At 39.5% G+C, this 21,750-nt stretch overlaps 1 protein-coding gene across 1 annotated transcript in view; it reads left to right on the top strand.

The window, feature by feature from the left end:
- LAMA3 (laminin subunit alpha 3) overlaps positions 1-21,750 on the top strand; it is a 106,527-nt gene that overhangs the window by 64,715 nt on the left and 20,062 nt on the right. Inside the window, exons 39-52 of the mRNA XM_066182428.1 lie at positions 584-667; positions 1,639-1,869; positions 5,609-5,722; positions 9,410-9,519; positions 11,421-11,501; positions 12,923-13,029; positions 15,715-15,765; positions 16,140-16,291; positions 16,835-16,945; positions 17,046-17,157; positions 17,743-17,910; positions 19,019-19,215; positions 19,974-20,090; positions 20,616-20,767. Of these exons, the coding sequence (XP_066038525.1) occupies positions 584-667; positions 1,639-1,869; positions 5,609-5,722; positions 9,410-9,519; positions 11,421-11,501; positions 12,923-13,029; positions 15,715-15,765; positions 16,140-16,291; positions 16,835-16,945; positions 17,046-17,157; positions 17,743-17,910; positions 19,019-19,215; positions 19,974-20,090; positions 20,616-20,767 (1,787 nt within the window). The remainder of the gene's footprint in view (positions 1-583; positions 668-1,638; positions 1,870-5,608; positions 5,723-9,409; positions 9,520-11,420; positions 11,502-12,922; positions 13,030-15,714; positions 15,766-16,139; positions 16,292-16,834; positions 16,946-17,045; positions 17,158-17,742; positions 17,911-19,018; positions 19,216-19,973; positions 20,091-20,615; positions 20,768-21,750) is intronic.

Raw genomic sequence — 21,750 nt, 5'->3', positions numbered from 1 at the left:
TTCAGCATAAAACTAAACATAATTATAAGGCTTCAAGGGACTGAAATAAAAAATGCCATTTAGGTTGACAGTGTTTTATTTTAACCATTTTAGAGCCAAAATTGAAATCTTTAACTTTGTTGAAATTCTCAAGGGGGTGTTTTGTTTCCTCACACCATCAGAAATATTAATTCAGTGTTCTAGGATTCTTCCTGGGAAATGTACCTCATAAACTACTACCATAATACCCGTAGTTGCTGGTGCACCAGGATGCAAAGGAGAGTGTTTTAAAATGCAAAACCATTTTTATTCTGAAGTAGTAACTAGTTCCTGTGAAAGTTGATCAGCATTAACTTGATTCTCTTGGTGTATTACTTGAAAACAAGGTTGTTAACAGGCAAAAGCAGAGAAAACCTTGCTGGCACCAGAATTCAGTGCTCACTATACCAGTTTCCTGAGAAAAAGACGTACAGTTTTCCTAGCATTACTTAGTTTTGATTCCCCAAATAATAGGATTAATGTGCTTCCCCAAATTTTATTGCATCTGAACACTTTCCCATAACAAGTAGTGAAACAGCAATGTTATATCCTCATTCTCACACAGGGCCAACAAATGGAAATTGTTTATATGGACCCCAACGACCCACTGCCTGATCGTCAATATTATGGCCGAGTGCAGCTGGTTGAGGTAAGAACTGAAAAAGGTATGGACTTCTCTTTTCCTTCCAGAGTCACATAAAAATACACACATGCAGAATATGTGCAAAAATACCAAATACTTGGTAATAGTGATGAATATAAACTTAAACACTGTAGACCTGAAATGTTAAGAACACTTTTTATCTCTCTTTACTGCCACATTGAAGCAGGGTTCTGGTTCATGACACCTAATTTTAGCACCTCTGGGTTGGGTATCTTTTCCGGTGTAGCCCTTAGCACTCCCTCCAGGGCTGGTGGAGTAATGCTGAATCAGTCCTCAATAGAAGGTGATTCATTGCAACCACAGACTGTACTTAATAGGGATGGAATGGGTTGTTATCTGTTTTCCTTGGTGTCTAGGTACCTAGTTTAGAATGGGGTGTCCAACATTCAGGTAGGTGAATTCAGCAGGGATTATTCCTACCTTAAACCGGTTCTCAGAAAGTCGAACTGGGTTATTTATTCATATGCAGGCAAAAAAGATGTTCCTTGAAGCCAAATTCCATTTTCAACAAGGCTGTGTTTATTAGCAGCAAGAAAGCCCTGAAAGATCGGGTTTCTAGGACTTCACTTACTCTTAAAAACAAAAGCATTTTCCTTCACATTTTCATGTGGTTTGGTGGGTGGTATCTCAAAGAAATTTGGATGACTGAAGAAGAACCTACAGGCTTCTTCACTTTTCCATACCTCAGAGCCATACTTACCTTGCACAGTCAAAGCTACATCCCTTTGTTTATGCTCATTATTCTTTTTCCCACCCATCCTGTGTCTACTCTCCTGGACTCTATTACCCCACACTGTTGTGTTTTATTAACCAAAGTTCCAACACCACACCAATTGGCACTAGACAAGTCTGTTCCGTGGGTGTTTTCTCCCTTTTTCTGTCCTCTGGTCTTCTTTGAAGCTACTGTTTTTAAGCAGCTGCAGTGTTGTGCTCATTTTGTACCCCTTAATGTGCAGGGCAACTTCAGACACGCCAGCAGTGGTAGGCTGGTATCCCGGGAAGAGCTGATGACAATCCTGTCCAGGCTAGATGGCTTGCACATCCGGGCCCTTTACTTTACGGAGACTCAACGCCTGACACTTGGGGAGGTCGGACTGGAGGAAGCCACCAGCCAGGGCAGCGGCAGCGTCGCGCTCAGCGTGGAGACGTGTGCCTGCCCGCCGCAGTACACCGGTGACTCATGCCAGGTAGGAAACGTTCGCCTCCGTACTGTGCCATTATCTCCTGTCTTTTGCCTACAGCTGTACATACTGGAGTGAGTTAGAGGAGCAGGATGGTTGTTAAAGTAATTAAGAGTGCTTCCCCTAAGCCTGTGCATTTTCAATGGCTCAAGTGCTTTCACCGTCTAAGAAGCGCTGTGGGGTTATTCTACTCATGATTGCTTTTACGGAGCTGCAAACGTAATTTTGCATATGTAGGGCATTATAATGAAGGATTCTTCTGTGATGCCCTCTGAGAGGCTGAATAATCTCTTACTTTAATGGAGAGAAGGTCAGAATTGACTTAATCAAAGGCTGTGATACCATACACAGTAGAGAAGATTCCTGGTGTTTCTCTACTTTAACAGGGTCCAAGGGAAGTAGCCTGAATCCAGATAATTCAGGATACTATTTGTGTAGAAAAACATGTGAAATCTGAAATTAATGTATTTGCAAAAAATATTTGGAGATGTTTATTAAAGATAGTGTAGGCTTTGCAAAGTAATACTATTAGCTGAAGACTGGCAATACAGCTGTATATCCTGTCCCTGATGCAGTTCCTGTAGCTATAATTCTTTTGGCTGTCACTTTGCTTCGCTTAGAGCTTGGCTGTTGCTATGTGTAAGTACCCAATGTAGTAGAATAAAGCACCAGAGAGATAAGCAGTGCAAAGTGCAAAAAATATGAGAAATTACTCTCAGAAAGCAGTTGAGCATTACCATAAAGTAGCAATTGCTGTACCAACCTTGCAAAAGCTTTTTGAATTGAGAATGAATGAATGAATAATATCTAGGCTGGAGCAACTGCGGAGAGACTGAACAGAGCCATATATGGCTGGCTTACATTTCGTGTGTGCATCCACTACTCAGGACAGCTAATTCATCGTCTGCAGAATAACCATTTTGGAAATATTTTTTATTTTTTCACACTTCTGTTGCTCCGTGCCACACACAAATTGATGAGCATTGACTGAAAATTCTGCTGCCATCCCATTGCTTTCAACATACTGCCTTGGTTAAACTAAGCTGTTGGGTTTTTTTGGGTTGGTTTTTTTTTTGTGTAACCTGGTGCAAATACAAAGCCAAAGGAAGCGATCAAGACACTCACGGGGAAGTTCGTAAGCCCTGTATGTTTATGCAGCATTACTCAGGCAGTGATTTAGTGCTCTAATCACCATGCTCTGTCTGGCTGCCTTAGGTGGGGAGGAGGTGATGCCTGCCACACCCAGACTTAGGTATATATTGAGCTACAGGAACTGCAGAGTTACTTGTTAACCTCAGGAACAGTCCTGTGTGCTGAGCGACTTGACTCATGGATAAAGTTTAAAGGTGGGGCCCATCACGGCACAGAACCTCATTAATCTGAGTCAGAAGCTGGAGAAGAAGGGGGCGTAAAAAGAGAAGGAACAGTGAGCACTGAAGGGAGAGTAGTGAATGTTCACAGGGGAGCCAAAGTAAAATGATGGCCCAGGCACAGAGGCCAAGAAATGTAGGATGGCTGGTTGTCACTTTAGCGTCCTTTGGGCATTGTCTAGCACAAGATATGCAGCAGAAGCTCTCCTATCCCCACCTTCAGGAGAGGAGTCAGTGGCAACAAGTTCAAATGGATTTTTATCCGAGAGAGGTAATTTGCTCATTTTTTCTTCCTTGCTTCCTTCCTTCTTTCACTTGGTTTTTAAATAAACTAATTTGGCAACAGCTTCTATATTACTTGTTGTAGAAGTAATGAGAAGATTAATCTTTTGTCTCAAAGTGCTTTACTAACAAAAGTGTGTACAAGAGGTTTCTTTTAAATTGCTGTTTACTTGAAAACAATGATCCTAAAAAGCACTTGAAAGTCCCTGGAACTTTATCTTCATGTGGAATCAATTTATCATTTGTATGGAATCACAAATGCTGCTTCAAAAACGAAGTGCCCACGTACTCCAAATGTGTCATTGTAAAGACAGCATAAATAGAAAAACAAAAGGCTGTACAGATTTTTTTTTTCCAAAAGCAATTAGATGTATTTCTAAAATGTCTGATTTATTTTTCTCTCCAAAAATAGACTTTAAGTAAATAAAATTTATATGCATTAGAGCATATATTTTACTTAGTCATGCTGTTTAATGTACTTCAGGCCCTGGTTTCCTCTGAAACTGTGTATATTGGCTCCCTGTTGTTCAGGGAAAATATTCACCCTTTAAAAAATGTATCTGAAAAACTTCAACTGTCTTTTCTAAATTTAGTCCTTGCTCACACTGAAGTCAGTATTCAAAGCTGTTTATGGTATTAGTATTCTGCATACTCTTTTTTCTTTTCCAAATATCCTACGTGTAGAGAAGGCAAAGGTGCCAGTAGTGATTGTTTCGGCGGCAGTAATTCAATAATCCTTTTGGGATCTGCTTTGTGATGGATGAGTATTTTTTTCCCTGTGGTAGTTTTATCATTGAAAAATTCCCTGGTAAATCCTGCCTCTGCATAAATTCTTATACCTCTAACCACTGGAATGTGATTTGTGACACAGTCCCACAGACCCTTTGCTCTTCAGATCGCTTCCACCAGTCTTGGTGGTGCACTTACTATGAGAAAAGATTTATGGCTTTAGAGTTCAACTTTTGCTTGTTTTCTGCATGTTGTTGGGGCCAGCCTCTGCCCGTGAGGCAGAGGCAAGGCATAGGTACAGCTCACAAGAACGTTGCTGGAGGCAGGAACTTGGGAGGTGCTGGCTTCGTGGGGAGCACGGCTTTCTCCCCACTTCCATAAGCCTTTGATCTTCCTTGCACCACACCAGCTTAGCTCCTAGGGGAAAAGAGCTACAGAATGGAAAGGACAGATGGATGTCCAGTCATTTTTAGTGTGGTTGGCGTGCCTGAGTGTTCCAGGAGAAGACGGGCGTGAATTTTTGATCTGTATGCAGAAGGGCTTCCTGCCCAGGGGGAATTCCTTGTGATTTTCCTGCTCATGCCAAGTAAGGACCTGATTTTAACATATTAGTTACTACCTCCCTGCTGTAGGTGAACAAACTTGATGTCTCTTGCTTCATTTAGAATGTTCCTCTGGTTCAGCTCCCTGTTTAAATGCAACTGTGATCTGACAGGCTGTGCTTCTGCTCCTGTGCCCTCAACAGTTGGAACATTCTTCTCATGCTTCCCTTGTCTCCAGGGCAAGCCTGTACTTAGAAATTAGACCACTGTATGTTTTGTTACATCACCTAGCTATGTCTAGGTGTGGCTTTAGCTCTTTGTAGACTTAACCGTGGAAGTCGTGATGAATGTATGTAAAAGGGATCCAGAATTGTTTCCAAGGAAAATAATTTCACTGTAGTGAAATTATTATCAAGATATAACCACTAATTAGTATGTGAGATTTTCAGATGTTCTTCTTTAGATTCACACTACAGTGTTCTCATACTCAAATATTTTTCTGTGGTTTAAAAATCATATTTTATACCTTTGTACATAGCCACAGGAAATGTGTTTTTCTCCGAGGTTAGAGAGAAAATGATTAAATCATCACTGCCAAAGTATTTAAAGCACAGGGTCCAAATGAAACTTCATCAGCTCCATTAATTGCTATTTACTGCATTAAAAATTTTAAACAGTATTATGAGCTTAGGAGAGCTTGAAAGGAAATTCATGCCTTCACTACTCCTTGGAAATGGCAGACATTTTCAAAATATACTTCCTGTAACATGTAAAACTTTCTACCAATGCTCACCATTTTTTTTCTTTCCTCTTGCTGTCCAGGAGTGCAGCACTGGATTTTATCGTGAAAATAAAGGATTATTTGCTGGACGCTGTGTGCCCTGCAACTGCAATGGAAATTCAAATAGATGTCAAGATGGTACTGGAAAATGTATTGTAAGTAATTAGTAACATTCAGTAAATTAATGGGAAGAAAAGGGGAAAAAAACATTTATCTTAGTGGAGTATGGACCATACAGTATTGTTAAATTCCAAGCAACTAAGAACAATCCTTGTATGTCTCATTCTCTTAAGTTTTATATTGTTAATGAGCGTAAGATGCATACACTTAATGTACATGTAATGTAACTGTGGGTGATTGGTATAATTTATGTCCTTGTCTTCATTTTTTTCTTTACCCTGTATTTTTCGTTAGCTCCTGGTTACAAAAAGACATCAAAGTTGTACATAAGGAAACATTTGTAGTTATTTATAATAAACATGGGACTTATCCTGGCATATGCAGTCCCGAGCTTTATGCAAATGTACTATGTTTTATAATGATGACAAACAGCACATTCATGCATAGCATAGGTTTTGCAGAATCTTGTTTAATCAGCTTCAGTGCATCTCCACTAATGATAGTCTACAGCTAGATGGGTTAAAAAATATTGAATTAAATAAGATGAAATACAAGTAATTGAAGTTAGATTTATTAGAAGATTTCAGCTGCTACAGAAGAGGTGGTGGGGTAAAATTTGCTCCCTGGCACACTGTATTAAACCCAAATCAACCCCATGGGAGTGGATCAGCCCTCAGGAATGGAAGCGTGACACTTGGCTGACTGTGCTTCACTTTATATCCATGATGCTTCTTTGAATAGTTTGTCCTGAAAAATTCCCCCTTAAAAAGTTTTCACTAATTTCTCATTTACTGTGTAAACAAGAACCTTGCCAACATCTTTCATGGTCTGTCTTTTTCTGTTACTTTTTCCTTCTTTGCAGTGCATCCATTCTGCCTGCGGTGCATTCCTGCGCGTTATGTCACTCTCCCTGACTTTGTTTCAACCAACCATGTTGCTTTAATAGAAACTATAAACTAATTCAGCACATTCTGGGGGATGACTTACAGGCTGCTGCTTTGGAGGGGCAGGGCAGGCTGTGACAGGAAAGTGCTGCAGCACAGCAAGAAAGATCAGGAAGTTTCACTTCAGATTAGAATTACGAAGGCATATTTTACTTTCACCTCATGAAATATGTGATCTAGATTTTTCTTTATCCTGTCCTTCTCACAGCTGGATTAACTTTCAGATAGGTAGAGCTAAATCAGCCGTTGGTCCCAGGCAAGCAAAGTCATCCAGAATAATGTAGTGAAAAATGAAAGCCCTGAGGGCCTTTATTTCCATCGTGAACTTCTGCCTAACCAAAAGAAAGTTTGTCTCTCTGTAGAGGAGCCATGGGACAAAAACCTGACATGGTGCAGAGAAGACAAGGAGGATTCCCACTGTGGAGCCATCAAGTTCCACATCCAAAGTGCAAAGTTTGTTCACTTGGCTTCCTGCTCCTCACCTGGAGCCCCAGACCCGAGTACCTACATTTGTCAGTGTCTCTCCAGTGACAGCCTCCAGAGGCAGCTTTGTGAGGGAAGCTAACTAAGCCCAGGCTGGCTCCTTCCACTGTGCAGCAGTTCAGGCAGTCACTCTCCTGCTGCTGCATGCTGGTGGAAGGAGTGCACTGCCGTGCTGCTGGAAGCAGGGAACAAAGGAGGGCAGGAGGAGGTGGAGGAGACTGAAGACCTTGGTTCTCGTGTTAAGGGAAAAAGCATTTCTCTGCCATTAATCAGGCTTTGTGTCCTTGTGGTCCCTGCCCTTCCTCCTGGAAGGCACATTCCCTCAGCAGCAGCATGGTGCTGAGACTTGCTTATCCCATGGCATGTTGCTTCATGTCACGGAGCCTCGTGTGTGTGACGTAACCTCGGTAGTTCTCCTGTGGCCCTGACACACCCTGACTGCCTTGTACTGTGTGGGTGCAAATGGAGTCCGCTGGAAGTGTTACTTTAGGGTTTGCAATACTTGATGGTTTGGAGATGTTGTGACTCCAGGGGTGTGTCTGACTCTGTAAAACTTGAAGGAAGACCCATGAGGTAGTTGCTGATTTGGCTTCATTGCACTGTGCCTAGGGAGCTCCAACCTTTACATGACATCTAGCTAGAGGAGCAGCATGGCACATTTAGGGTGGCTTGTATATGAAATAGCTGAAATTTTCTTTGCAATTAACAGAATTGCTTCAGTTTCTATAGACAGAGTGAACAAAACAAAAAGCCAGGAGATAAACTTGTGGGGGTGGGAGGAAGTTGCTGTAAGATGAAACCAGCACATATATTTTAAATACATCTCTTTCTGCAGTTGAATTTATTATTCGGGATTATAAAAACTGACAGTAATTTTTCAGAAACAGTCTGAATTCTCCATTAGGTTTTTGCAGGAACATATGTACCGGCTTTTATAGAGGCCACATTTTAAAATGGTTTCTTTTGCAAACATAGTGCCTTTGTGATACTTGGTGTTTAACTTCATGTGAAATGGCTCACATGGGAACTGGAGCTTCTCCTGTTTTTCCCAGAACCTTTTATCAGTGAGCCACAGATTTAGTTCTTTAACCAAAATGAAAACAAATAAGGGGTTACCACCTGAGGGAAGAGCTCGTGTTTGAGGGAATCTGATGTGAAGAAATGTGAAGGAGAATGGAGTTTCAGAGGAGATGGGAGAGACAGAACTATTTCTCATTTGTAGGGAAAAATGCTTCTCTTTTACCAGTCATGGTAGTAAGGTCTTCAAACATAGCCCTGAGTCATCAAAGTCCCTGAAATGGAAGCACAGTTTGCTCAGTCACTGCTTCCAGCTGATTTCCCACTTTGTTTTTTCCATCTTTTGCTCTGTTAGTAAGCCTTCAGCTCTGTGGGTCATTTGTTCAGTCTGTTGCACAGAAGACAGTTGTAGAACTTCTGTGTGAATGCCTCTTGGCTGTTTGTAACTTGGAATTTTCCTTATGGCTGCTTATATATATTTATGTTGCTTATGTATTTGAACAACTTCTATTTTAAATTAGCAATGCTTTAGGTAATGCAAAGGCAACTTCCTTGTTCTGTACCCATAAAATACAAATGTATGACAATTAGACAGCACTAGAATTAAGAATGTTTCTAAACCAAGATAAAATTCCCAACAATTTTATCATGGTAGAAGGGGCTCAGCTGCATCAGTTTCAATTGTATTCCTAGCTTTTGCTTTCTATTATTTAATCCAGTTACTACAGAAAAATAAAAGTAACATGAAAATATAATATAAATATAATACAAAACATTAAATACATTAACTGGAGAAACTACAGGAAATTCAGTTCTGGTCTGAATCTACAAAGAGAAAAAATTTTTGTATTTATTTAATGAGATTTTTAAAGCAATGTACTTGGGCTCAATTGGTTGCATGCTTTTAGATTGTATCTGCCTTCTAAGCAGTGTTAAGATGCAAATTTTAAAGTTTTATATAAACAGAGAGAGAGACCATTAATGGAATGCTCCTTTACAAAATATGCCTCTGGTTGAGTTTCTTTAAAAATATGTTGAATTCAACTTACTTATCTATTGTTTTTTCACAAGAGGGAGGAAACTGTGCTTTGTACAGTTGGAAAAATGATCAAAACTGTTCTATCCTGGTTGTGAAGGCAGTTTTCACAATAAATGCTTGATTATGTGGAAGAAAAAGAACATATTCTCTGCATAAACAGGCTGTATTTTTTAAAATAATAGTAAATCCATACTGAGTGATAAAGCACTGCCAAATGTCTTGCTTGTTTCCTTTCCAAGGACTGTCAGTATAATACTGCTGGGGACAAATGTGAGCACTGTAAAGATGGTTATTTTGGAGATGCCACTCAAGGTTCCTGCCGGGAATGCCCTTGCCCATATACAAACAGGTACAGTAAAATCTTGTAAGAAGAGTCAAGCAGGGGAGGAAAGGAGAAAAAAAAAAAAAAAAAAGGAGAAAAAATAAAAAAGAGAGAGAGAGAGAGAAAAGAAATCCCAAAGCCCAAACTCTGCTACCATAGGAATATAATGATCTTCTTCTGGTATTGAGAGCTTGGTGGTCTGTCTCAGAGCATTGCCTTTGTTAATAACCTGAGTATTCCAGTTCTCATTCAAATCCTGAACTTCAGAGGCACACTGCTCATAGCCTTGGGGAGCCCCAGACAGTAGAAGTGGGCTTCCTTTCAAAACCACCAGTACTTCCTCCATAGTGAGAAATATATGATTGAGGTCTTTTGCCTTACTGGGCACATCCACAGTCTTTCTTTTTTGCTGGAATGCAAGATCTTTAAGACCATTCTTCTGGCTAGGAGATAGCAGAAAACAGTGAGGCAAGCCTTTTATAGGAATTCAGAAAAATTACTAAGATTCAAAAATAATATAAAAACATTTAAGGTCTTAAGCACTTATCTAGAAGTCTAAAAGAGTATTGTTGCTTTTCTTGTGAAAGTTCTGTTTGAAATGCAAACATACTGAGATGAAAAATGAAAAATTAAAACTTCCTTAGATCTAATAAAGTTGCCAGGCTTTTAAAATTGGCAGTTAATTGCATTTTAAATGCATGGTATGTTTAGCCAGATTGTCATCATTGGTCCATTCTGAAATGTGGTAAATAAAATCAAATTAAAAAAACCCTCAAACCCTAAGCTATCAATTGCTAAAGGCACCACATAGTATTTGCCAGGTGCATAAGCACACACCACATAACCTTTAAATAAGAGATTTACACCATCAGACAATAGACAGGTTTATCATTTATCAGAGAACTCTCTGTTAGATCTGGTTTTGACAACATCTTCTGCAGGTGCTTGCCTGAGGCTGACTGAACAAGTTCTTAGTCATCATTTGCTTTCATAGTTCTGAAATATCTAGGGAGACCATAAACCCTTGCAGTTTCAAAACTGCAGATTAAGGTGGTGAATATAATTTCTGACACAGGAAATGCACCCCACCTGGCATTAGTGGAGTTGACAATTTTTCATCTAGTCAAAATCCAGTAATTCTTAGTGCAGACCTCTGTCTTTGATACACAGACTTGCTTTATCCAACTGTTCAGAGATTAAAACATGAAAATAACTATCATGGCCCTCAACTCCTGCCTTCTCCTTCACAGACATTGAACTTTGAATCTAGGCAAATCTGCTTGGAAGAGCAGAGAAAAAAGTTAATTGTATTAACCAGATCCTTGAGATCCCAAAAATTGCTCACAACTCTACTTTGCCTTGGATAAAAAATCCCTAAATAAAATTAGCAACATAAAAATATCCTTTAATGTTTTCATTGATTAAAAAGAAAAGAGAAAAAAAAAGAGAAAGAAAAGAGAAAATATGTACAAACATGAGGAAATGTTGTCTAGCATAAGCTATTGATTCTTGCCTGCTAAGATAAAATAGCTACCCAGACTTGTTTTATGACAGCAGTATTAAAGTTTATTTTAGGTATTCCTTTGGGTAGTGAACTATTCTACTCAGTCCACAGGGCCAGGAAATTATAATCTTTTGAGTCCAAGGAAAAAATCTGCACAAAAAAATATAAAACTTCAAAGGATTAGAAACTACTGAGGAAGAAGCTACTCCCCAGGAAACTACTTCCCAAGAAATTACTCCTGAAAAAGCTACTCCCTAAGAAACTACTCCCCAAGAAACAAAATTATCTGGAGGCAATTGTATTAGCTGAGAAGTAATTTGGTGGTGTAAAAACTTTTTAATCTGAAAGTCATTAAACTGAACCTCTAGAGTGTAAAATCTAATTGATCATGTGCTCACAATGATATTTTTGCTTCTTCTCAAAGATTTGCAAGTGGCTGTGTGGCAAATGGTGAAGAAATCCAGTGTCTCTGCAAAGAAGGCTACACTGGATCTCGTTGTGAACAGTAAGTAACCTGTTTCTCTAAACCAAGAGTTTTGAAAGACACGATAAAAGGAGTGCTGTCTGTATTGGGAGAGACTTATGTGGGCATATGGACTTGCACCTATGCACCGTATGCATGTACATAAGGAGTAGCTATTTATATGAACAGCTGGTAAAGAGTGGTGCTGTGATGTAATTCCAATCACAAACCAAATTCTCCCTGGGGAAATACAAGCAATTCTCCACAGACTACTGACTGCACCATTTTGACTGAAAAGAGGTGTCTGCCTCTTTGCCCCATGCTTTGCCTCATCCTGCCCTCTAGTAATAATGACTTCCACTTACTTCACCCCTTTTCAAGTTAAAAACATTTTCCCATTTCCTCCAGTGTACACAATGGTGCCTCAACAGTCTTATCTGACAGCAGCCACATAACATTTAGCACCATACCCTTCATCCCAAATCATTCTCCTGCTCCACAGTTGGAGTTTACACAAACCAGACCAAAGCCATCTCTTTTGCTGGAACATTGCAGCAGTTTGGCAAATCAAGAGAGGAACAGCATGGCAGAGGAACCAATTTCAGGGAGGCAGAGGGACCAATTTCACTGAGTTTCAAATCCAGAGAGAACTGAAGTGTAATGGAGTGGTGTTGTCTGGTTTGGAAATTTGAAGCTAATAAGTCATGATGTTGCCTCTGAAGACAGGACCTGCAGTAGGACATGGTCTTGTCCTTCAAGACTGGTGCCTTTGACCCTGTCTTAATCTGAGGGTTATAGGTGTTTTGTCTTCCAGGTATAGCTGTTCCTCAGCTCATCTTGCCCCTTTGATCCTGTATTATCACCCCTATAGGTCTTACCACAGAATAGCTTCTAGGAATGTTAGCTATCCAGTCTGAACAAAATATTTTACCTTTAAAATATTTAGAGATCAGTCACACAGACTGCTTTGCTGGCAGGAGGCAAGAGGGGGTGTCATGCAGCAGAAGGGTGATGATGTCATTCAGTGTTGTTGCTGTTTGAAATCTCAGCTGTGCATGCAGTGTGATCCCCCTTAGTATGTGTTTTCTGGTGGGATCGCAGGCCAGAATGGTATGGTTTGCTTGGTTAAGCCCTGTCAAATTCTCTACGTATGTATGTATCAGTGTGGATTGGGTTTTGGTTTTTTTTTTTTTCAGATTAAGTGAATTATTCCTGCAAGAGCACTGTGGGAGTTCTTCTATTTTTAGAAAAAAATTCTGCAGTGCTCACAAAGATATTTTTAGCATAGTGCAGAGAATACTGTAAACCAAAAATATATTATTTCTGTCTGAGTCAAGACATTAAATCTAAAGTTATTGAAAGTTTCCTCACGAGAATAACTGGGGATTTATCTCAAAGGAAAGTATATTTCACAAAATTAGCTCCAACAATTTAATAAAAATTACTTGTATCTCTTTATCTAGCTGTGCTACTGGATATTTTGGAAACCCACAAAAATATGGAGGCTTCTGTCAGAAATGTAACTGTAATAATAATGGACAGCTGGTTAGCTGTGACCACCTGACTGGAGGTACGTGAGGGCCTGTGAATGGAGCATTGTTCTGAATGGAAGGGAGCATTGTTTTCCCTTTGGGAAGCAAAGAGGGAAGGTACTTGGATAAGCTGAACCGAAGGAAAGAACTAGACTTACAAGAAATGTAGATTGTTTTTTATAAAATGTAAGATTTCCTAAAACACAACACTATGGTAATAGAAGGGCTGTCCTGAGTCATCAGGTTTACCCTTCTAAATGGTTTTGTCCTGTATTTTCCTTCAAATACTGCTGATTTTATTTTGTTTTTGTTTTGTGGCAGTGTTTTTTAAATGTATCGTGGTTCCTTTGCTGACAGAGTTAAATCATATCCTGCCAGTCAGTGTTATGGATTTAGGAAACTGAGCATCCTCAATATGCCTATTTAAAATGTATTTGGCACAGTTTAGTGAAATCTTCAGAGTCTGCATCAGGCACTGCCGTCTTAGGTATCCAAGCCGTCTGCTTTTAGTGGAAGTTAGAACCAGACACAGGAGGCTCTTTTATAAATCCTTCTATACTGCTTTTCTAGCTAAAACATACATGATTTCCCAGAATCAGTCAAACACGTACTTCACTACTTGTAGGCTGTTAGATAATGCCATGGGCATATGTTTGCTTTATCTATTAGAATTCTGAAGTAAAGGGACTGATCTTACATTCCTCAGAGTGTCTTTACCTTAATTCACCTCAGTCCCTTGGGATACTCTTTTATATTCAGAAATACAGAGGCCACTGCTCCTGAAATGTCCTTGATTCTCCTATTTTTCATTCACCAATAGAATGTCACTTTTCCGTCCCTGTAGACAGATTTTCTTCCTCATATGTTAGTGAAATTTCCAACTAATAACTCCAAATATTTCTATACTCTTCATTTCTCTGCCCTGCTGTTCGTCCTGCAGTCCAGTAACTGCAAAGAACCCATTGTCTTTCCTTGGCCACAGAAATTAGAAAAAGAGCAAGTGATATGAAGTGCTGTTGGCATCTGGTGCAATTTTTCAATAGCTTGTTCTCATTTCCTATTTCATCATTGAAGCAATACATCTCTATTATACCCTGTATGGAACAGATCCAAGCAGTGTTTGATGTTTTATCATTCCTTTCTTTTTTCAAGCAAGAGTTTGCTAGGACAAACTAATCCATAGGGCAATATTCAACAATCCTGTTTGTTTACCTCCAGCTACACATCCTGATCCTTTCTCTTCATTAGGAATAAACCCCTCTGTGATCATTGGCACAGCATGTTCTTGCAGGTTCCTTTTGCGTGATGTTTGGTGCTTGGCCAGCACTTCACCATTTCTTGGCTGATGTTTTCGGTGCACAAGCTGTAATAATAATTCTATATAATTGGTACTTCATAGTGACAGCTGAAATGTGCCTGCTGTTAGCTGAACTACACAACAGCAGAACTGCATGGATGTTAGAATTTTGGAGGAATTTTCTGCATTCCCTTAAAAATATATTCTTTATGATTTGTCTCCTTTTGGCAGCAGCAATCATTACCAATCGCCTTTAACTTCCCGATGACTTAATGTGCAAGTGCCAAAGGAAATGGCACAGCTAGGCAGTTTGTTCCAGGCTGTTTCATGCTGCTGGTAAAGTTCAGGTCCAATTTTATCACTGTATCCTCTTGCAAGTTGCAAGCTGTTGTTGACTCTTGACAGCAGCAGGCTATACTGAGTGCATCTTTTCCTTTAGAGTAAAAGACATAGAATTGTTAAGGTTTGAAAAGACTTCCAAGATCATCAGGTTCAATCTTTGACCAAGATCCATGGCCTTTTTCATTTTCAAGAGGAGATGAGAGCTTGGCAGTGGGACCAAGCCTGTAAAAGGAACTTGGGTATCAAGATGTGGAGATTTCTGTCCTATATGATGGCATTTTTAGAAGCCAGTTTCTCTCCTGCATCCTAGAAGTTAGGATCCTAGGATGTTACTCCACATGCACCTGGAGACTGTTAAGGTTCTTAAAACGGGGTTTGTAAAAACCAAACAGATTGCATTGGACAGGATATCACCTGTGCTGGCTTGTTGGAAAGTCTGAGGCAATGTTTGTTATATACAAGCTGCATCTGTGGTCCAAGCTGCATGCCTTGTCTTACATACAGTGCCTCCATCCATGCACACACTGCGGATTTCTCTCAAGCCTGATAAATACCTTAATCTTGCAAGCTGTGACAGGCATGAAGGAAGGTCATAAACAGTTTCTTAGTTCCTTGTGGGTAAGACATTCTTTGGGGAATCAGAACCTGTGGTTTGAACCTGCACATTTAGTAGAAAAAGAGGTTTGAACCTATGTCTTGGGTAAAGTCCTTTGACAATATAATCTTGTCTCCAGTTCTGGTGGTTTTATTCTAGGCAAATTCTAGCAATACATTTGGCGCACTTGGTGTAAGAGGGTGTCCTGCTCCTAGTAGCATAAATTGTGAGATTATAGTAGGTTTCCTTTGAGGGATGGAAAAGGTCTTGCTTTCCATTAGTGGAAAAGGCACTAATTAGGCATTAGTGGGAGTTGAATGTCCTGGCATACTCAAGCCTTCTGAGCATTTCAGCTCATTCACAGTAGGTATGGGCTTATGAAAGGGTAGCATCATGTTTTAATGGCTGTCAAACGAGAAGTGAAAGAAAAAATGCAGTAGTACTTCCATAGGAAGACTTTGGTTACTAATGACAATCTTGTGATTTCAGAATGTTTCAATAATGACCCAAAAGATGTGGATCCCAATGAAGATTGTGACTGTAAGTGATAAAATAGAACTGCTCTTGTATTACTTTCAGCTGGCTCTGAATACATACTGCTGACTCTTTAAAGGGTGACATAGTTTAAAAAGGACTGAAATATCCTGTAATTAATGTTTTAAAATCAAACATTCAACCAAATACTTGGAAAAATTATTAAAGAGGTGCTCGTCTAGTCAGGTGTAGATGGAACCTCCTCCTTACTTCTGGCTTAAGTCATTTCCTTAAGGCTGCAGACTTTGTTGTTGCCTTTGTTCTTCAGGCAGCACCTGGTGACAAGCTTCAAAGGTTTTCCACCATTGCTGCTGTGTTCAGTGAAATGTTCTCTGTGTTAAATATCAATGATATGTATTGGTTTCCACTGTTCTCTCCAGCCTGTGACAGCTGTGTGATTACACTGCTGAAGGATTTGAGCACAATAGGTGACGAGCTTCAGCTCATCAAGTCTCAGCTGCAAAATGTCCATGCAAGTACCCACACTCTGGAGCAGATGAGAGATCTGGAAACACGCATCAGGGACTTAAAGGTAGGCACACAGAAACAGAAAAGTGGATTTCAGATTAAGTGGGTAGGCAGTGAACCCAGGAACCTTTGCCATAGTTTTGTCAGTTGCAAGAAGATCTACATCAACCCTGGATTTCAAATACCAGATGCTGGCAGTACTGGGCTTCACCTGTTAAAAGGTAGCTGTGGTTTCCATGCGGTTTCCATTCCAGAGAATTACTATCTCTGCTTTTCCTGAGGCCTGCTTACCTTGGAAGTTACACCTCTGAGGTGTCCCTCTCGATATGTCTTTCTCAAGCACGTCGTGTCTCTGCGTTGCTGAAAATGCTCAATATTCCACTTGCCATTACCAAAATTCATTCTAAAAAAATGTTCTTTGGTTGGAATAGCAGTTGCTATACTCATCAGGTTAAAAACCCCAGGTTTTGGGAAGGAATTGTTCAGTTTTCATATCAGTAATTCTGCTTTTATTTACTTTGGGTAAAGATTTAATCCAGTGAATTTTTTGCTTTTTGTCTGCTGTGCAGTGAGTAATTTACTGGATTATTCTTTCCTTTCTTTTCAGGTCTTATTGAACAACTACCGTTCTGTTGTTCATAATCAAGGTTCAAAGGTAGATGAGTTGGAGACAGACTTCATTAAACTAGGTCGTGATATAAATGCTCTCCAGGAAAAGGTGATTTACCAAATCAATTTAAAAGTACACATCTCCTGACTATGTATTAGCATGCTGTATCCAGATACTTTTAATCTAACAGGTTTTTTTTCCTTGCTAGGCTGAAATGAACTACAAGGAAGCTGAGAGATTATTTAACAATTTTGGCCAAACTCATCAGAAAGGAAAGGATTTGGTTTCACAGATACAAGTAGTGGTCAAAAATATACAAGGTAAAAAGTAATTTTTTGACTCATGTTTTGTTTTATACCATCTTTTCAGCTTATTTACAATATTCTTAATTATGCATAAGAGGTTTTCTTAGAAAACAACTTAATAAATCAGAATTTAGTCACAGCTGTAGAACTCACTCTTCCTATTAGAAATCTAATACATAATGTTAGTTTAGGACCCTACTTTCCCTATGAAGTAAAAAGGGACAGAGAAACTCCACTATAGAGACATTTTGAGCAACAAATTTGACTATCCTAACTCAAGTCTAACTTTGTTTGGGGTTGTTATCATGGGCTCTTTAAAGTTAGAAGCTTAAAATTATTGCTAAGAACTTGGTAATTTGGGACAAATTTCAAAGCCAGTGCTATCTTACTCTCTCTGGTTGTGTGTCATGGGATACTTTTCATCTTAACAGAATTAATGCAAAATGGATCTGCTTCATTAAGGAAAAAATAAGGCGTGCCCATTCCTGAGTTCATTAATGAAGCAGATCCATCTCAGAAAAGACGTTGGCCCCATCATTTGAGCATTTTGAATAGGCTTAAGCACATCCTGTTTTTAACTTTGACAGTGCTTTTTTTCAGCGCTCTTGGAGCAGATAGCTGGTACAAGTGGAGAAGGGAACAACCTGCCCCTGGGAGATGCCTCCGAAGAGCTGGCCGAGGCCCAGCGCATGATGGCCGAGATGCGCAACCGCAACTTTGGCCAACTGCAAGCTGAGGCAGAGAAGGAGCGAGCGGAAGCTCAGCGGTGTAAGCGCTTGTTCTCTCAGCTTCTGACTTTCCATAAAGATCAGTCTTACATCTGAAGAATTATTGATTGGGTTGGAGTAGAGGGAGCAACCTTTTGCAGTGTATCCCTGAGATTTGTAGCTGTTAGTCAACAGGAAAGTGGTCATTCTGGATGGGATTTTAAGGCATTTTTAGTGTGTTATGGAAGAAAATGGGTTGAACTGGCAAAGAAACCCAGTAGATCCTTCTTTTGTAACTAGATCAATCTCAGTAAAATAAAGATGTAGCAAATCCCAACACAACCTATGCAATGCTTCTGTGTATTGTAAGAGATAGGCAGTGGTATATAGAGTTATTTTAGAGGAATTGCATGTTTAATTTAACAACAGATTTTCAGAAGCTGCTGGAGTAGTCCAAGGGCCAGGTCATACAAGGACGAGGAAGTTCAGGAGTTCTAGTTGCACTAGTACTCCCTGTCATGTTCTCTGCAAGTGTTTGACCGGAACATTCAGAAACTTGATTCCAGACAGTGGAGATATCAAGAAAAGTTGCAAGCTTCTCTCCTAACCAGGGGCATGGTGGAGAAATGTGAAAGCCCATATGAGCGACAGTTAATTTCCCTTAACCTTGAACAATGATGCCTACCTCTGAGTGATTCTTCTGTATCCTGTTTTATTGGCAGTGAAATGGGCATGTTTAAGGGTGTGATTAATTTGACATCTTTTGTGTTCATATATTCTTTGAAATTAAATGTGCCTATATCTATCTTTCCATTGATTACAGAGGAGGGTTTGATAACTAGTGCAGTTGTAGATGAAATTGTTGATGAAATTGTTATTTTCATATAAAAAAGAAAATTAGTATTTTCAGATCAGCCTCATACTTACTTAATTAAGAGAACATTTATCTGTGCTCTGTGTCTGCAGCAGCAAACTAGTGAGCAGATTTGATCCAGCAAGATGCTGAATAGTATCTTTGCTATAGTAGCACTGAAATTAGCGTTGCAGAAGATGCTCAGTTCACACAAGAACAGCTTTATGATCCTAAGTGTCAAGCCCTTTTTAACGAAGTTTGTATCAGTTCCCTTCTTCTCTGAAAAAAACTTTTCTTTCTGGTCCTGATACTGCAGTACTGGCACGTGTTAAGAATGAACTACAAAGGTATCACCAAGAAAATCGTGGGCTTATTAAAGTTGTGAGGGATGCACTGAATGAATATGAATCCAAAATCACTGACCTTCGTGAAGCTCTGAATGATGCAACAGGACAAATCAAGCAGGCTGAAGGCTTAAACAGAGACAACACAGTTCTGTTAGAAGACATTAAGGTAATGTTGGGGTTCAGGAGAAAAAAATTAAACTTCAGAAGATAAGAAGTGGTTTTGGTTGCTGCTTTTGACCTCACGAAGCCAAGCAGCACTAATTCTTTAGACTTTCTTCAGGGTCTCTTCCCATCTTCTGGTGTGCGTATGGACAGGTGTAAATGTAGTGCACTGCTGCTTATGGCCTCTTGGTGTGACCAGAGCAGCGTGACCAAGACATAGCTCTGATGAGCGCAGGGAAGGAGAGTCTCTTCCCAGCACTTCTTTCCAGCTGCCACTAGTGTTTTTGTTTCCTTTTCTATACCAAACTCCTGATGCTGATGTACTTTTCGTAGTAAGTTCTTTAAAGTATTTAGCTTTAACAGCCATGAAAGGTGGGAGTAAAAATGTGTGCAATACTGTTAAATTATTTGGGATTAATATTCTACAGAACAGCTTCTGAGGTCTCATCAGGACAAGGAGCAGCTGTTACTACTGAGCAGTGTTTGAATTTTAGTGCTGGTAAAAGATTACAAGGAATAAGTGTGTGCTGCAGGACACATTCTCTTAATTGTAGCCTGGCTGAATTGTATCACTGGTTTAGCACACTCATGTCCATATTTAAGAAAAAAAATGTGACTGTTCCCTCGGTAAATCCTACTGCCAGCTAGATTAGGTTTGGGTTTGTTGTTTTGTTTTGTTTTAATTTTGGTTTCAAGATATTGCTTTTTCTGCCCCTTTTCTTAAGTCAATAACATGTTGTTCAACTACTCATTTTTCCTCAGAAACGGGTTGAAAAGACAAATGTGCAACAGAATGGTGTCTTGAATATTCTGAGCTCGGCCCAGTCTTCCCTGACACAAGCTAAGAGTGTACTTGGATTATTGCAAGAGAGCAAAGAGGTAAAGTTTACCACCTTAAGAGAGGGTTAAAAATCCCAATATCTTGTTGGAGATGAGGCTTATCTGAGCCAGTCAAGAAAGAAAGGATCTCGCAGCCCATCCTGGATGCAAAAAGAGTCTGCCTGCCTGCACAGGTTTCTGTGAGAGAAACTTGTTGAGGGTTGTGATGTGGCTGAGAAAGACACTGAGCCGCAGATGTCAGAATTTGGGAGAACATCTGTAAGAAGTGCCATAAGCAATTGTGCTATTCTTGTATTTCTTTTTGGTTAGTTGCTTTTAGCCACTGTTAAAGAGGCAACATACTAGGCTGGAAGGGTCTTTGCTCTGACTCAGCTTTTACGTAATGGGTCTGGAAGCATAATGTAACGACTGCCAGTTGTTTCCAGTAACCTGCAGTGTAAGTTGGAAGGGAATAGTTTTCCCTTTGGTCTCCTCAGGTGCAAGGTATGTGTAACACTGAAGTAGACATGGACAAAATGAAACACGTAAAAATACAAGTAAAATTATATATTTTTAAAACCATAGGAATACGAAACCCTAGCTGCTCAGCTGGATGGGGCAAGGAAGGATATGAATGAAAAAGTGGCAAATCTCTCATCGGCAAGCAAAGAACCGCTGGTGGTGAAGGCCGAGGAACATGCCAAATATTTGCAAGATTCGGCAAAAAAACTGGAAGAGTATGTTGCCATTCCTGTAAATTAGTAATTTTTGTACAGAACATCTGTTGTTGTAATGGTCTGTAATTTCACTTGTTTTTATAACCATTTGCAAAGCTAGAGAGAAATTAAGTTGGTCTCTTTCTGTTTCTCCATGATGTACGCAATTTTTCTTTTTCTTCAAAAAGCAGATCTTCCTGTATTTTCCAGATTTTTTTCTCCCCCAGAAGTGTGAATTCACATAATACTGTTTTATACTACTGTACTAACACTTCATTAACATCTTACTAGCAAGAGAAAATCCTCATATACAGAGTGGGAAGATGTTTAGCATATTTTTTGTAGAGTTATTTCAGGTACTCTTACTCAGGGATGTTTTTACGGTGTCAAAGAATTGAGGCAAATAATTGGAATAAATGCTGTCTTGGCACTCTTCAGATGTGCCTGCTCAGCAGTATGGAGGAAAAGACCTCCTCTAGTTTTCTCATCCTTCCATGAATCTTCTAGAAAGGCAAAAATATTATAAACTTGAAAGGAATCAAGTGTTTCTCTCTCCATTATTTGTACTTTGCATTGGAATTGTAAGAGTTTTGGAGGCCTTCTGTGATACGTCAGAACAAAATGAAAAAAAAAGTGAAATCCTGATTTATTTTTCCCTATGCAAATTGTTCACATTTTGTCATTGCACCAACTGGAAAGTCTCAGAAAGTTAAATTCCAAAATACCTAACGTGGCTGTAAAATTCTTGAAGAAAAATCCACATTTTCATTATCTTTTTTTTGTTAGTTTTCAGTGTGATTTTTTTCAATAAAGAAGGCACTGTTGTCACAAATACAAGGCACCTAATACTAGACAGTTGTACAGTTCAAAGGATGTGGGTAGAAAAGATTTTGTCTGTTGTTTCTGGTTCCAGAGCTGCTGTGCTGCTTCTTGTGGAAAACACAAAAGCTCTTGGAGTTGCTCCATGATCTGGCATCTACAGTTCTCTGAATTCCTCTTAACTG

Source organism: Chamaea fasciata, unplaced genomic scaffold (genome assembly GCF_029207755.1).
Source record: "Chamaea fasciata isolate MVZ Bird 193981 ecotype frontalis unplaced genomic scaffold, bChaFas1.0.hap1 SCAF_1, whole genome shotgun sequence".
Lineage (NCBI taxonomy): Eukaryota > Metazoa > Chordata > Aves > Passeriformes > Sylviidae > Chamaea > Chamaea fasciata.
Note: the sequence above shows the minus strand (reverse complement) of the source record. Positions and strands in the feature narration are given on the sequence as shown.